General features: G+C 39.3%; 1 protein-coding gene across 1 annotated transcript; it reads right to left on the bottom strand.

Annotated features, from left to right (window-relative positions):
* Nucleotides 1–273: 273 nt before the first annotated feature.
* Nucleotides 274–4,809, bottom strand: LOC133517249 (uncharacterized). The gene is made up of 2 exons (XM_061850468.1): nt 3,809–4,809; nt 274–385 (listed from the first exon to the last, which is right to left on the bottom strand). The coding sequence occupies exons 1-2, from the start codon at nt 4,630–4,632 to the stop codon at nt 373–375; spliced, it is 837 nt and encodes a 278-aa protein (XP_061706452.1). The 5' UTR covers nt 4,633–4,809; the 3' UTR covers nt 274–372.
* Nucleotides 4,810–14,474: the final 9,665 nt, after the last annotated feature.

Genomic DNA, 14,474 nt, shown 5'->3' on the forward strand with positions numbered 1-14,474 from the left:
ACAGAAATGTGGTCGTTCACAATGGGCCTCATAAGAAGGCTCAAGGTCACTCAAAGAGCAATGGAGCGAGCTATGCTCGGAGTTTCCCTGCGTGATCGAATCAGAGAATATTGGTTAGGAGGAAACCGGAGTAATCCCAATAAAGCCTAGTTTACCCTCTGGGTTGGAAGGTCAGGTGGCAGTCGCTTTCGAAAAAACTAGTCGCTAATTCTTAAGATTACTTGCCAAGTGAACCTGAGGTGTCTACAAGTACTTTAGTGAAACAACCGGATCTGATAGATGCTCGTTTATTACTGGTTTTTGTACATTACAAGTAGCCGCGCCTGTGTGCGCGCGGACGCACACATGCAAATACACCACATTTCTCCACCGTTAATTGTAAGACCTGCCAATAGAATAAACAATACATCAGTACTTAACACTACATAAGGTGTATAATAACTAACACACACATAACTAAACCACATAATAACATTAACACTTGTAACTAATATTTTTATCTCTAGGCCTTAAATTCGGTCTAGTAATTGTCGGAAGCGGCGGCGGCAACCGTGCGTCGGCGGGCGCGGGCGCCACCTCCGCGGCAGGTGCGACCGCGGCCTCCGCGGCCTCCGGAACCACCGCGGCCGGCGCGCGCGACCCCTCACGCTCCTCTACTTCCTCCTCCTCCCCGGAAAGCCCGGTATCGTACTCATCGCTCACTACGTCACGCGGCTGAACATCCGCCTGTAGGGGACTGTCAGCCCGGAGGGAGGATTGCGGAGGGTTCACGCACGCCGCCGGGGGCGCGGAACCAGCCGGAGCTGGCGGCGGCTCGAGCGGTGGCGACCACGAGTCCTCGTCAGCCCCGGCATCCTCGGTTTCATTAATAACGTCAAATTCACCACCTGTATACATAAGCATTTGATCTACGTGGCGTCTACATACAGTATTTTTAGTATGCACATAAATCAAAAACATTCGGTTACCAATTTTATTTTGAATAGTGCCTAAAACCCAGATCTCTTTTTTTTCAGTAAACCATTTAACCCATACTTGATCCCCGATATTGAATTTTCTACAATTGTCTATAACACATTTGTCAATATTGTCTTTAGTTTTATTAACATCTGGTATCACAAGATCTAGCCGTGATCTTAAATTACGGCCCATCATCAAACTCGCTGGAGTTTGGCCCGTAGAACAATGGGGAGTATTACGGTACTCGAATAATAAGCCCATTAGTTTATCCTCAACTTTTGACTTATCTGTTTTATCTATACATTTAATCATCTTTTTACATGTTTTCACAGAATTTTCGGCCTGACCATTGCTGGCCGCGTGATAAACTGGAGAAGTGACGTAACGAATGCCATTCATTGCACAAAAAGAATTAAATTCGGCCGAATTAATTTTAATATCATTGTCGGATACAATGACATTCGGTACGCCAAATCTGGAAAATATTTCCTTAAGTTTACATATCAGCGCTCGAGTAGTAGTACCTTTGTCCATCAAAAGACACTCTAACCATTTGCTATATGCGTCAATGACAATTAGGTACACTTTCTGATGAATAGACATGTAATCGATATGTACCCGGTACCAGGCAGACGGAGGACGCGGCCAAGGCGCGGGAGCGGCGCGGGGAGGGGCGGCGCGCACGGCCACGCAGGCGGCGCATGAGCCGATCCAGCGCTCGATATCGCCATCAATGTTAGGCCACCACATCTTACCGCGCGCGATGCTTTTCGTCTTGACAATACCTAAATGTCCGGTATGTAATTCACGTAACAGCTGATCTCGAAATATTGTCGGAATAACCACCCTGTGACCACGGAAAAGAATACCATGATCTATTTGTAAGTCGGCTTTGCATCTAAAATAAGGTACAATAGATGCACAGCTTATCTTTCGCGGCCAACCGAGACTCATATACCTAAAAACTTTTTTTAGTGTAGGGTCATTTCCGGTAGCTTGTCTTATTTTATCAGCTGTCACGGGAGTCACACTGTCGTCTAAAAAGTTTAAATAAGACACGTCATCGTAATCTTCGTTATGCTCATCATTGTTCATGTTAGGCAACGGCGCACGAGAAAAATAATCAGCTACGAGATTATTCGCACTGCTTATATACTGAACCTTATAATTATACGCTGATAAAATAATTGCATATCGCTGTAGCCGGGAAGCGGTCATGACAGGAATGCCGCTATTTTTGCCGAAAATGGACAACAAAGGCCTATGGTCGGTTTTTAAAATGAACGGATCTTGCCTGCCATATAGATACTGGTGGAACTTTTTAACACCAAAAATGATGGCCGCGGCTTCTTTCTGAAGTTGACTGTAGTTCCTCTCGCTAGCGTTGAGCGCGCGCGAGGCGAACGCGAGTGGGAGCTCGGCACCGGTTGCCGGGTCGCGTTGTGCCAGAAGGGCACCTAACCCCCCAGGTCCTGCATCCACACTGAGCACTGGCTGAGCCTCCGGGTCAAAATGAGCCAACACGCGCTCAGAGCCTAACTCCCTTTTGACTGCCTGAAACGCCTCCTCCTGTGAACGTCCCCACTCCCATTTTGCCTCCGCGCGCAGTAGTTCGTGTAACGGACTTAACATGTTCGATGCGTTCGGAATGAAACTACGGTAATAATTTACGAGTCCTAAAAAACTCTTTACCTCCGTTACATTAGTCGGCCTTGGTGCCTTATGAATAGCTTCCACCTTTTTTTGAGACGTTCGTAAGCCGTTTTTATTAATAACGTAGCCTAAATAAGTTACACTACTACCTAAGAAAACACATTTCTCTTTCTGTAACTTTAAACCTGCATCACTAAACCTAGACAAAACCTCTCGCAATCGCGCCAAATGAATCTCGTTCGTCGGTCCCGTCACACACACGTCGTCCAACCAACAGCTGACTCCGTCAATACCTACCAACAGTGACTCCATAGCGCGTTGAAAAATAGCCGGGCCGTTGGCGAGACCATAAACTAGCCTAGTATATTTGTAAAGACCTTTTGTAGTGCTAATGGTCGTAAGCGCCTGAGAGCTATCAGACAAAACGAACTGATTGTACGCGTTGCTAAGGTCTAGTTTCGTGTAACTTTCACCACCGCCTAGTTTAGCAAACACCTCCTCTATACGCGGCATCGGATACTTATCGATAACCATGTCTTTATTTAACGTGACAGAGAAATCGCCTGCAATTTTGACCTTGCCATTTTCCTTCAAAACAGGCACAATAGGCGTTGCGTATTCAGAAAAATTAACCGGTACGAGTATACCTAAATCTACCAGCCGGTCGATTTCTTCCTCTACCCGTTTTTTTAGAGCAAACGGAACTGACCGCGGTTTGAAAAACTTAGGTTTAACGTTCTCTTTCAATTGCAAGTGTACTTTGAACTTATTAAATTTGCCCAACCCTTCTTCGAATAAACTCCTAAATTGTTCTAATAACCTTGTTACCTCACTCGAGCTCTGATTAATTTTTACATCTGTAACAAATTTGTTATCTACTGTGAATGACAAATTAAACTTCGCCATAAAATCACGGCCCAATAATGGCGGGCCGCCGTTTTCTATAACATAAATTTTCAAAAATCGGTCTTTTAACATAAACTTTACTTTCGCAACGAAAAAACCTATTGGCGTTATTTTATGATAATTGTATAGACACATTTTTAAATCACTTTTATATAATGATACATTAGGGAATATTTTCCTGTATAATTTATCGTTAATAATGGTAGCACCGGAGCCCGAGTCCAGTTCCATGTTCAATTCAAGGTTATTAATAGATACATTAAGTAATATTGGTTTATAATTAACGTACCTTAAACTTAGAAGTTTACACTCCTTGCAATTATCGCAGTCCCCACCTTCTACCGAGAACTCTGTCGCTTCAACATTGTTCACACGACTCTTGGACTGCTTCTTGGAAGTACACACTTTCTTGAGGTGTCCCTTTTCACCACACAGCTGGCACCGGTAGGACTTATATCGGCACCTACTCTCGTCGTGGCTCCTCATACCGCACACCGAGCAGGTCCTCGCCTCGGGGTCCCGGCGGCCGGCGGACGGCTGCGCGCCCGCCCGGTACACCGGCTCCTGCTTCACGGCCACGGCCACTGCATCGGCGCGTGCCTTCTGCGCGCACTCCGTCTGCTGTGCCAGCTCCATCGCCTTCGCCAGCGTGAGCGTGGTGGCGTCCTGCTCGAAGAGTCGCTCGCGCTCCTTGCCGGCGCGTAGCCCCAGCACGAACTTGTCCCGCAGCAGCATGTCCAGCGAGTTTCCAAACTCGCAGTGTACGGCGAGTCCTCTGATCCTAGCCGCCCACTTCTCGACACTCTCCCCCACGTCACGCATAGCCTCGTAGAATTTGGTCTTATCAGCGAAGGTACACCTCTTCGGAGTAAAATGACCGTCGAGCACCCTCAACAACTCGTCGTACCCGACCTCTTCTACCTTACTCGGGTACACAAGGTTCTTCAACAGCCGGTATGTATCGTCATGCAGATGTGTCAGTAGCACTGCCTGTCTCATCTCATCTTTAATTTGGTTTAAAACAATGAACTGCTTCAAACGACTACTGAAAATTTCCCATTCTTGGGTGTTATGGTCAAAATGACTTAAATTTCCGATAAAAGTAGTAGCCATTATAAATAACAATTATTTTAAATACACACGCGGGTAAGTCACGGATCGTCGCCAGTGAGGTGTCTACAAGTACTTTAGTGAAACAACCGGATCTGATAGATGCTCGTTTATTACTGGTTTTTGTACATTACAAGTAGCCGCGCCTGTGTGCGCGCGGACGCACACATGCAAATACACCACAGAACCCCGTGTTCTCCCATGAGCCGTGGTAACGCGACAACGCGAGAAAAATGAAGATTACACTGTACATTGATTATTATTTATAATAATGATTGACATTTGTATTGAATTCCATTCCACTCCATTCCATTTAGGTACTATACTTAAACAATACAATCATTGTGTACTATAATTTACATTTAGTTAAATGTAATCCAATTTTATGTACCTAATCTTGACGGATAATTATCTTTATCAATAAAAATATGAATACATACTTGACCCGCCGAGTTTCTTGCCCCTCCTTCAATTGAGGGGGGATTTAAATCTTCTCGGGTCAGAGATATATAGGGTTAGAGCCGGTGTAGCTTTATTTGATGTTCATAAGCGCATTGTAATATGCCTACTTGAATAATAAAATATCTTTATCTTATCATAGTCCTTATTTCATAAATGTAACAATTTTTGAAACCTACTGTACGTTACGTAGAAATAGCCATACGACCCGATTCAAAGAATGAGATACGATAACGATAAGTTCTGGTTTAGATAAGTTCTCATTTAGATATCGTTTGTATGTCGTATAATTGACAGAACCAGCTCGATTCGGGCAACCAATGTCACTTTGACGTTAGAAATATCGTAGATAGATCTTACTGGGATCACATCGGAATCGAAATAAACATCAATTTTGATATTTCGTTTAGTTATCGATCTTTTAAAGATCTTAAACATGTCTTAATCATTCTTCGAATCGGGCCGATACATTTGATGTGCCCCATCCCCGCAAAATTTGGCAGACTGTTTTATACACAAAATTACAGACAAGGTATCTTCAGTTGTAACAAAGTTATAACCGATATATTAAACTTCGAAGTAATGCAATTTTTATATTATTTTGGTTACTAAGTAAGTTGTTCATTAATATAAACTATTATCATACCAGCTAAGTTTTGCAAAGGTCTACAGACATGCATTAGTTCAAAAACAAACACAGCATACGAAAAAATAAGAGATAACGTTGCATCAAGATTCTTTAGAAAAGCCTGATGTGTATTAACAAAGGTGTCGGGTGACAATAAAGTTTGCTTTTCCTCGTCATTAAAATGAAAATATATTTTTTTATTTTTTGTTGAATAGGGCTAGAAGACAAGAAAATAAATGAGGGTAGTTCAATGAAGAGGATTTTTATTTGTAGTTTATAAGCGCGTCAAACGGTAGTACTATTAGTTATTCTGTGGTCAAACAATTATTGAATCGAGCAACGTTGAAGAAACAGCAAGTTAGTTAGTTAAAAAATGGCGTTTTATGATTCGAAAATAATGCAAAATCGACACATAAACTAGGCCTGGCGAGCAGCACTAGACTTAGAAATAGATGAAAATGAGGACGTCAATATAGTCCAGATTTGCGATGAGATCGGATATTATATGCGGCGCAGCCACGAACCCCACAACCGTCTCTCTATGCAGTGCCTCTGTCCTGCTCTCTGGCACCGTACGGCTAAAGAAGGAAAGATACTGTGGATTGCAGTGTAAACCCGGTATCAACCCGATCGACTGAGGACTGTTCTGATCTCAGTGCGTGGTACTGGCTGAGTGCGAGCCGTGTCCGCGCCAACCGCGACGAGCGCATGATCGCGGCTGCATCAGTGATTCAACCCGTCAAACAATGTCAACAAAATTACCAGAAAAACAACAGATAACATCGTCAATGTGGCTCATGAACGAAAAGCAGAAGAATTCGTATGGTTCTTTCTGCTGCCTTACGGAGTAAATGGCTTAAATCAACACAGAAATATCAAAACTTCACCTCTTGATTATTTCCAATATCGAATTCTAGGAAACGATACTAGGTTTCAACGAAATGACTACTTGTTTTACGCACTATCAATGTTCGAGTACCACTGGGTAAACTCAACAATATCTGCTTGCTGTAAAAAAGTTGAAGGCCAAGATGGCAAGGTCGAAGATGTTCATCTTTATCTTAAAAACCTTAGAGGCTCAGCGGCATATTGGCTTAACTATTGGCGCAAATTCGATGTCTAGGACCACCAACTTACTTTTTAACCTTCAGTTGTAATGACATAAACTGGTTGGATATGCGTAAAGCTCTTCTTATTGCCGATGGACGACCAATGGATAATCCGCAAGATTTGGACATAATAGCTTCGCAGCGGTTAATAGAACAGTATCCTGTCATAGTAAGTAGACATTTTATGTATATATCGTTTCAATGCCCTTATGAAATTTATGTTAAACAACAATCAAGTTTTAAATGGTTGTATAAAAGACTACTGGTGGAGAATCGAATTCCAGAATCGTGGCAGTCCCCATGTTCACATGGTAGTTTGGGTGGAAGGTCACGCATCTTTCGATACGGATGAGGGGCTGCGTCAGCTTAATAAAGTGTGTAGTTGTGATCTACCGCCTGAGACATCTGAAATGCACGATCTGGTAAAGAAAAATCAATTGCACAAACATACACATACATGCTATAAAAACAATTCAGAATCACCCACATGTAGGTTTGGTTTTCCGAGAAAAGAATGCGCTGAAACTCGTCTCGTGTCCCATTCATCAGAAGAATTTATTCGTAACGAAGGCAGAATCTGTATTCTGAAGCGAGAACCAGAAGCTGGCTGGGTTAATAATTATAACCCAACTTTTTTAAAAGTATGGAATGCCAATATGGATATTCAGCCATGCGGAACAAATGAAGCCATAGCATTTCACATAGCCAAATACGTTTCTAAATCTGAGCCGACACAGCTTGATAGTAGTGTGGCTCAAGCAATACGCGAGATTCAATGTGAAGAAACAGATATATCACGTAAACTGTTTAAAGTATGTATGCGGATATTGAGGAAAGGCAAGTGTCTGCGTGCGAATGTGCTTATAGGCTCTGTCATTTAAATTTCAGGGATAGTTCGAGAAAATGTACATTTTTAAACACAAGAAAACCGGAACAGAGATACAGGGTCCTTAAATTTGATTCGAATGGGACAGCTACCGGATACTGTAGTAACATAATCGAACGTTACGAAAAACGGCCTACAGAGCATCCCAACTATGATTTTGATAATATGTTCCTTCTGGAATTTGCAATGCTCCTTGAACCTTATTATGTAAAATCAAACCAAGAAACGGAAGAATGTGTTGATATGTATGAACCGTCACAAAGGCAAACCAGACAGCGACTAATTACAAGTTCTGTAAGTACAGATAATAGTAAAATGGTAATCAGAAATGTTTCTGCCGTCGTACGCGTGCCATATTTTGTGGCTGCCAATGACCCAGAAAACTATTACTATAGCTTACTTCTTCAGTATGTTCCGTACAGAAATGAGAGCGAATTAATTGTCAACTACGATACAGGAAGAGAAGCTTTTCTGGCAAGAGAATCTGATCTCCGCGCAACTAACGCTCGTTTGGAGACATTTAGGGAGCGTGACAGACAACTGGAGAATGCTTTTAACTAAATTCATGCTTTTGAAGTCTTGAATTAAGAAGCTCAACAAGAAAATTTTGAAGTAGAATTAGAGATGCCAGAACAGCACATGACCGATGACGAATTTCTGAATGCTAGAAGAGCAATGAATGTTGGACAAAAGGATGCATTTTTATTCATAACAAAGAGTATTTCAGAACAGCTAAATGACCAAACCAATGAGCGTCTGAGGTTGTTCATAACAGGTAACGCTGGGACTGGAAAGACCTTTCTCTTTAACTTATTGAAAAACCAAGCAAATCGGTGTTATGGCAAGCAAGTTGTTAAAGTTTGTGCGCTTACAGGGGTGGCAACACGTTTAGTGGGCGGATCCACATTACATTCTACACTAAAATTGCCGGTCCAGAAGGATGGAAGAATAGCGCAAATGCCTATTCTTACCGGTAATTACTTGCGCTTGATGCGGCAACAGTGGCAACATATAGAATTTTTATTTATTGATGAAATCTCTATGGTCCCGTATGAAATGCTGTTTATGGTGGATTCCCGACTTAAACAACTCAAAAACAATGAATTATTATTTGGTGGTATCAATATTTGTGTATTTGGTGACCTAATGCAGTTACCTCCTGTGCGAGGAAATCAAGTTTTCGATCAACCCTCTAGATTTGTCCCAGCAACGCACCTATGGCGTTGCTTCTCCTTAATTGAATTGACTGAAAATATGAGACAACAAGATAGCCTTTAAATAGCTTTTAGACACAACCTTTAAAGATCTCCTGAATGCATTACGAATTGGTGAACTTCAATCAGAGCATTTTGCTATTTTAATGAATCGGCTAAACAAAGAACCAACTGGCGAATTTGCGATTGAAAAAGCCCTGCGAATTTATCCCACTAACCAACAAGTATACAATCACAACAAAACTGTTCTCGAACATTTCCGAGCTCGTGGTATAACTATTAACAAAATCATAGCACAGGATAGTCTAGTAGATTGTACTCGAAAAACTGACAACTTAGATCTGAATAATATTATACCATCCGATATAAACAAGACAGGAGGGCTACCTAAGGAGCTAGAAATATTCGTTGGGGCCAAGGTGATGTTGCGTTACAATGTAGATGTGTCTAAAGGTCTGGTGAATGGTGCTATTGGACATATTACAGAAATTATATGGCCCTGCTTCCGAAGAGCACAAATGTATGACACTGATCTACCATCCGTCCGTATAGACTTCGGTAAAGATTGTATTCACCTAATTCAGCCCAAATCTGTGCAATTTCCAGCAAAATATAGTCACGGAACCGCAGAACGAAGAATGCTGCCAATTGTATTATGTTGGCCTTGCACAGTACACAAAATGCAGGGTAGTAATGTCGACCATGCCGTTGTTTACTTAGGCTCGAAGCTCTTTGCTGCTGGTCAAGCATACGTGGCCTTAAGTATTAAAATTTTAAAGGAAAATTTTATTGTCTTCTTTTTAGAGCATTTAAAAAAAGCTTTTATTAAAAAAAATGTTTACTTTTATTTTATTTAATCAAGTTTCTATAAAGAAAAGTAGCTACTGTATGTAATTGCATGATTTCTATAGTAATCTAAATTGTATTATTTTTTTTTGTCATATTTAATGCATGTTAATTATAAGATGTATGTTTTGAAAAGATGTGTCCAGCCGAGTTTCTTGCCGGTCCATATTGGGATACCCTCCTCCAATTGAGGGGGATTTAAATCTTTTCGGGTCAGAGTTGTAGGGTTGGAACCGGTGTAGCTTTATTTGACGTTCATAAGTGCATTTTAATATGCCTACTTGAATAATAAGCTATCTTTATCTTATTTTTATGGTTAAGAATATATGTACAATTAAAGTCAACAGGGAATTTAAAAATATGAAGAAAACGTTTTTCATTTATCCAATAAAAAACACGAATCCTGGTTGCCACAGATTTAAGGCTCAGGTGGGGAGGGATAACTGATGACTTTTTTAATAGGATCTGTAGCACAAGTGATTTAATGACCTTAGCCCCTGTTCGGCATTGCCAAAGCTGGCTGGTTGCTAGATCCATTTTATTTGCGGCACATAACATTAAGTACTGAAGACATAGGGCATCGTAATTGGTAAAATTCAATTTTTAAGTAAAGACGTGGAATGAAAACAGATCACTTTGTAAGGCAATTAACGATATACACACACTTTTACTAAGGTGTAAATAAACGTGTCAAAGTGAACAAAAACATACGTTTAGGTATTATGTTTAAATATAATTTCAATTGAACATTAGGTACCATTGTGATAAGAAGTCTTATTAATTTTAACCGACTGACAAAGAAGACTTTTCTGATATTTTTTATTTCGCACATCAATCGCAAAAGCAAGTTTGGACGTCTACTTAAGCTGTAGAAATGATAAACAACATTGTTTATAGGATCAGATAAGTATTCATAATAAGAATTTTGCCGTCTACCCGGCTACTCCCTACACGGCGCATTTCTTAACAATATCTCGTGAAATTTTATAAGCAGGTCTGATAATAATAGAGATTGTTTATTCATTTTTGTTTTTAAAATAATTTAAAAACGGCGAAGCCATGAGGGTTTGATAAATCTCACAGAGCCACTTTCAATTCAGTGAAAAAATATTTCCCATAAGAATATAATCCATATTTACTTAAATGAGAACATACCGAATTGGTTTTTTATTGTAATTACATGTTTCTTGTTGCTACACAAGAAACATGCAATGAGAGACATAGTGAATTTATTTACAAGCGTATAAATAAGTTCTAACTATAGGGTGTATTTTATAATATGCTTTCCCTTGACTAGCATACAAGATTATTAAAAATTATTGACTATTTTATGGTGACCTTGTTATATTATGACATTACTATAAATAGTGTAAATGTTACTTTATAAAACAGGGGCTACCAAACTTTTAGACGCAACTGCCGCTCGCTTTACGCGTGGAATAGGCCCGCGTATTGCCATGCAGCGCACGGTGACTAGAGATTTTTATTCGTAAGTGATTAAATAGGGGATTTAAATTGAAATTCTTTGGGAGGTGCGACGAGAATGTTAAGTGGAGTAGGTGTTGATACAAAATTTTAATTTTATACGATTCGTACAGATGTAATTGATAAGATAATGCATTGATGAGGCGCCTATATATACATAGACGATAAGAAGATAAATATAGGTGAAAGAAAACTAAAGGCTTACAAGATGCAAATGACGTGAGATCATTTAGAAAGATATTACGTGCTTAAATCTTAAGATGCACACGTAAATCGTCGGGTGAGAATACGTTTGTGCAATATGTCACTTACATTGATTTCCAGGAGAGCGAAATGAAGCAAAAAAATATATTTTACGAAGAGTTTTATATTTAGGAAATATTGAAATTATATATCATTTAGGTGCATGCGTTTACTAATTATATGCGTATAATAATTCAGCCTATATACGTCCCACTGCTGGGCATAGGCCTCCTCTCATGCGCGAGAGGGCTTGGGCTATAGGCCTTTGAAAAGGCTTTTTCTTCACCGAAAAGCTAGCGGTAAATATCAAATGATATTTCGTACGTAACTTCCGAAAAACTCATTTGTACGAGCCAGAATTTGAACCCGCGACCTCCGGATTGAAAGTCGGACGTCTATCCACTCGGCCACCGCCGCTTCCACTATTTATAGTACCATACAAATATTTGGAATGTAGTGGTTATCAAGCATTAAAAGAAATTGTATTATTGCCATATCCGTTTTTGACGAATAAAATAAATGTTAATGTACAATGTAAGTATTACATAACACAAAATTTTCGATATGTCACAAGTTTTGTGATAATTTATAGTAAAATGTCGATATGGCACAATATTTATGATTTTTTTTAAACTTGTTAAATCATTAGAAAACGATTTTAGTCAAAAATTGGTATGACACAAACATATTCTCAGCCGACGAAATAATAAATTTAATATTATATGGCTTCTATCTCCAATAATTTTAAGTGAAAACTGCGAGCTTATCATTAAAGCGATCGGTAATTAATCTCAATAATCCTAAAGTTGTACTAAGCCTCGGGTAGTCTTGCAATCTGAGCATAATCTGTGATCTGAACATAAACAAACAAATGTTATCTTCTGATCTGTTGCAATGAATGTTATGTTATGTTATTAAACAGTACTTGAACTCAAATGTCTGTACCATGTAACAAGTTACAATCTGTCCACTCAGTACTTAGTTGCGAACTAAGATAATTACCTGCTCAATATCCTATTATACACTATTTCTGATGTATCTGTCTATTAAATATCTGTGTCTGCCTATTCACGCTTAGATTTAGATCAAATCAGGTATATAATTTACATCACTAAAATCATTATTCTACGCAGGCAAATTCGCGGGCAGAAGTAAGCAGATAAATATTGTTTAAATGTTTGTTAACGACTATAATTGCAAGACCTTAGCTGATTGATTTTTTGTCGTAAGAAAGACATTTTTGTGGGCCTTTTTCATATGTATTTTACGAGTTTGAGGATATATATCCAGTTAATATAACATAAACGCCACGGGAGACAAAATTGTTTTTACTCCAGTTAGTCAAAAAACTTTACTATAAGGGTGAATGATTTTATGGTCTGTTAGTCAGTAAAGACAAGATACTGTTGCTTACCATATCTGTGTGTGGACTGTGTGGGTCAAAGGTTCAGCCTGGAGCTTTCTGACCTAAGGTTACGGCTTCATTTAGGCTCAGGTTCGCTTGGGATAGAATTTTGATTGGGCCAGGGATCTTTGGGCGTTGCACATTACGATATAATGGAGTAAGGTTATATTGCATAGATTAATTATACATGGGAACATTGGAGCTGGAAATATACACTACTGTTTTTCTTTACATTAACTTGGCCATAATATATTATCCATTATAAACACACAAATAGATCCCATCAAACCATTTTCATGTAAAATGTTGCCAAGATGATGATGATGATGGCTCGCACAGTAAAAAAGTTACCAGATCTCTTGTAGAGCCAAGCTTCTAACACGTCAAATCTTTTTTGAAAAAAGGTGTATTATTCGTAATTTTTCGTCGGTAAACTTGAAGTTAAGGGGGAACGGGTATCGGTATTTTTTTATTACATTTTCCTTTAAAAAAATGTTTTGGAATGAATAATTTGAGCTCGTTTAAATGATTCCCCGTTAGAATTTAAAATTGCCCCCTCTTCATATTGGGCATTTCCCATAATTAATAAAAAAATACTTTGAATGTGTCTGGGTTAGCGTTATTCATAAATATTCTTTTCAAATCGATAGCTTAAGTGGTTCTCGAGATATTTAGCGATGTGGCAGACAGACAGTCGGACGGACAGAGTCGCATCATAAGGGTTCCTTTTGTACCTTTTTGGTACGGAACCCTAAAAATCTAAACTAAGAGATACATCTCGCCTTTTTCTTCCTCTATTCATTAAAGGAAAAATAAGCGAGATTATATTTAGAAATTTATTCTAATTAATATATAATAACTCATTAGGAATCTATGGAACGCAATAAAACCCCTACTCATAGTGTTGTGTTCCTGCCGGTGAGTAAGGTTGCCAGAGCTCAACGAGGGGGGTCGGCAACGCGCATGTAACTCCTCTGCAGTTGTAGGCTTACATAGGCTACGGGAGACTGCTTACCATTAGGAGGGCCGTATGCTTGTTTGCCACCGACGTATTATAAAAAAAAAAATTGATTATTTTGTTGACAAGCAACATATCCAAAGCGAATAAAAATTAATTAATTATAACAGAATTTTATATTATATTTAACTGGACTAACTCTTTTATTACCTTCCTAAAATTATTCGTCCCATTCTACCCGGGACTTCGTCTTTGTAGATTTATTACATTTACAGTAAATTCCATTAATCGAAGAGTCGGGGTTATTTCTGTATAAAAACTATCCTAGGTATGACCTTTCATGGGGCATACAAAATATCATTAGGAAACAATAGAGAGGCTAAGTAACTAACATTTTCATTTAACTATAATATTAATTATTAGTAGGGATCAATCGACTGATGGAAATTCGTCAAAGGACAAGAACGCTCGAAAGCTCAAATCAAAGGGTTCAACAGCAAAACTGCTAAGTAGCATCAAGGGCTCAAAAGACACAAAATCTGCGCCATGACCAGAATATTGACTGGACACTGTAAGCTGAACAAACCATGTTTCAAATTGGACAGAAACAAA

Source organism: Cydia pomonella, chromosome 4 (genome assembly GCF_033807575.1).
Source record: "Cydia pomonella isolate Wapato2018A chromosome 4, ilCydPomo1, whole genome shotgun sequence".
In the NCBI taxonomy this organism is placed as follows: Eukaryota; Metazoa; Arthropoda; class Insecta; order Lepidoptera; family Tortricidae; genus Cydia; species Cydia pomonella.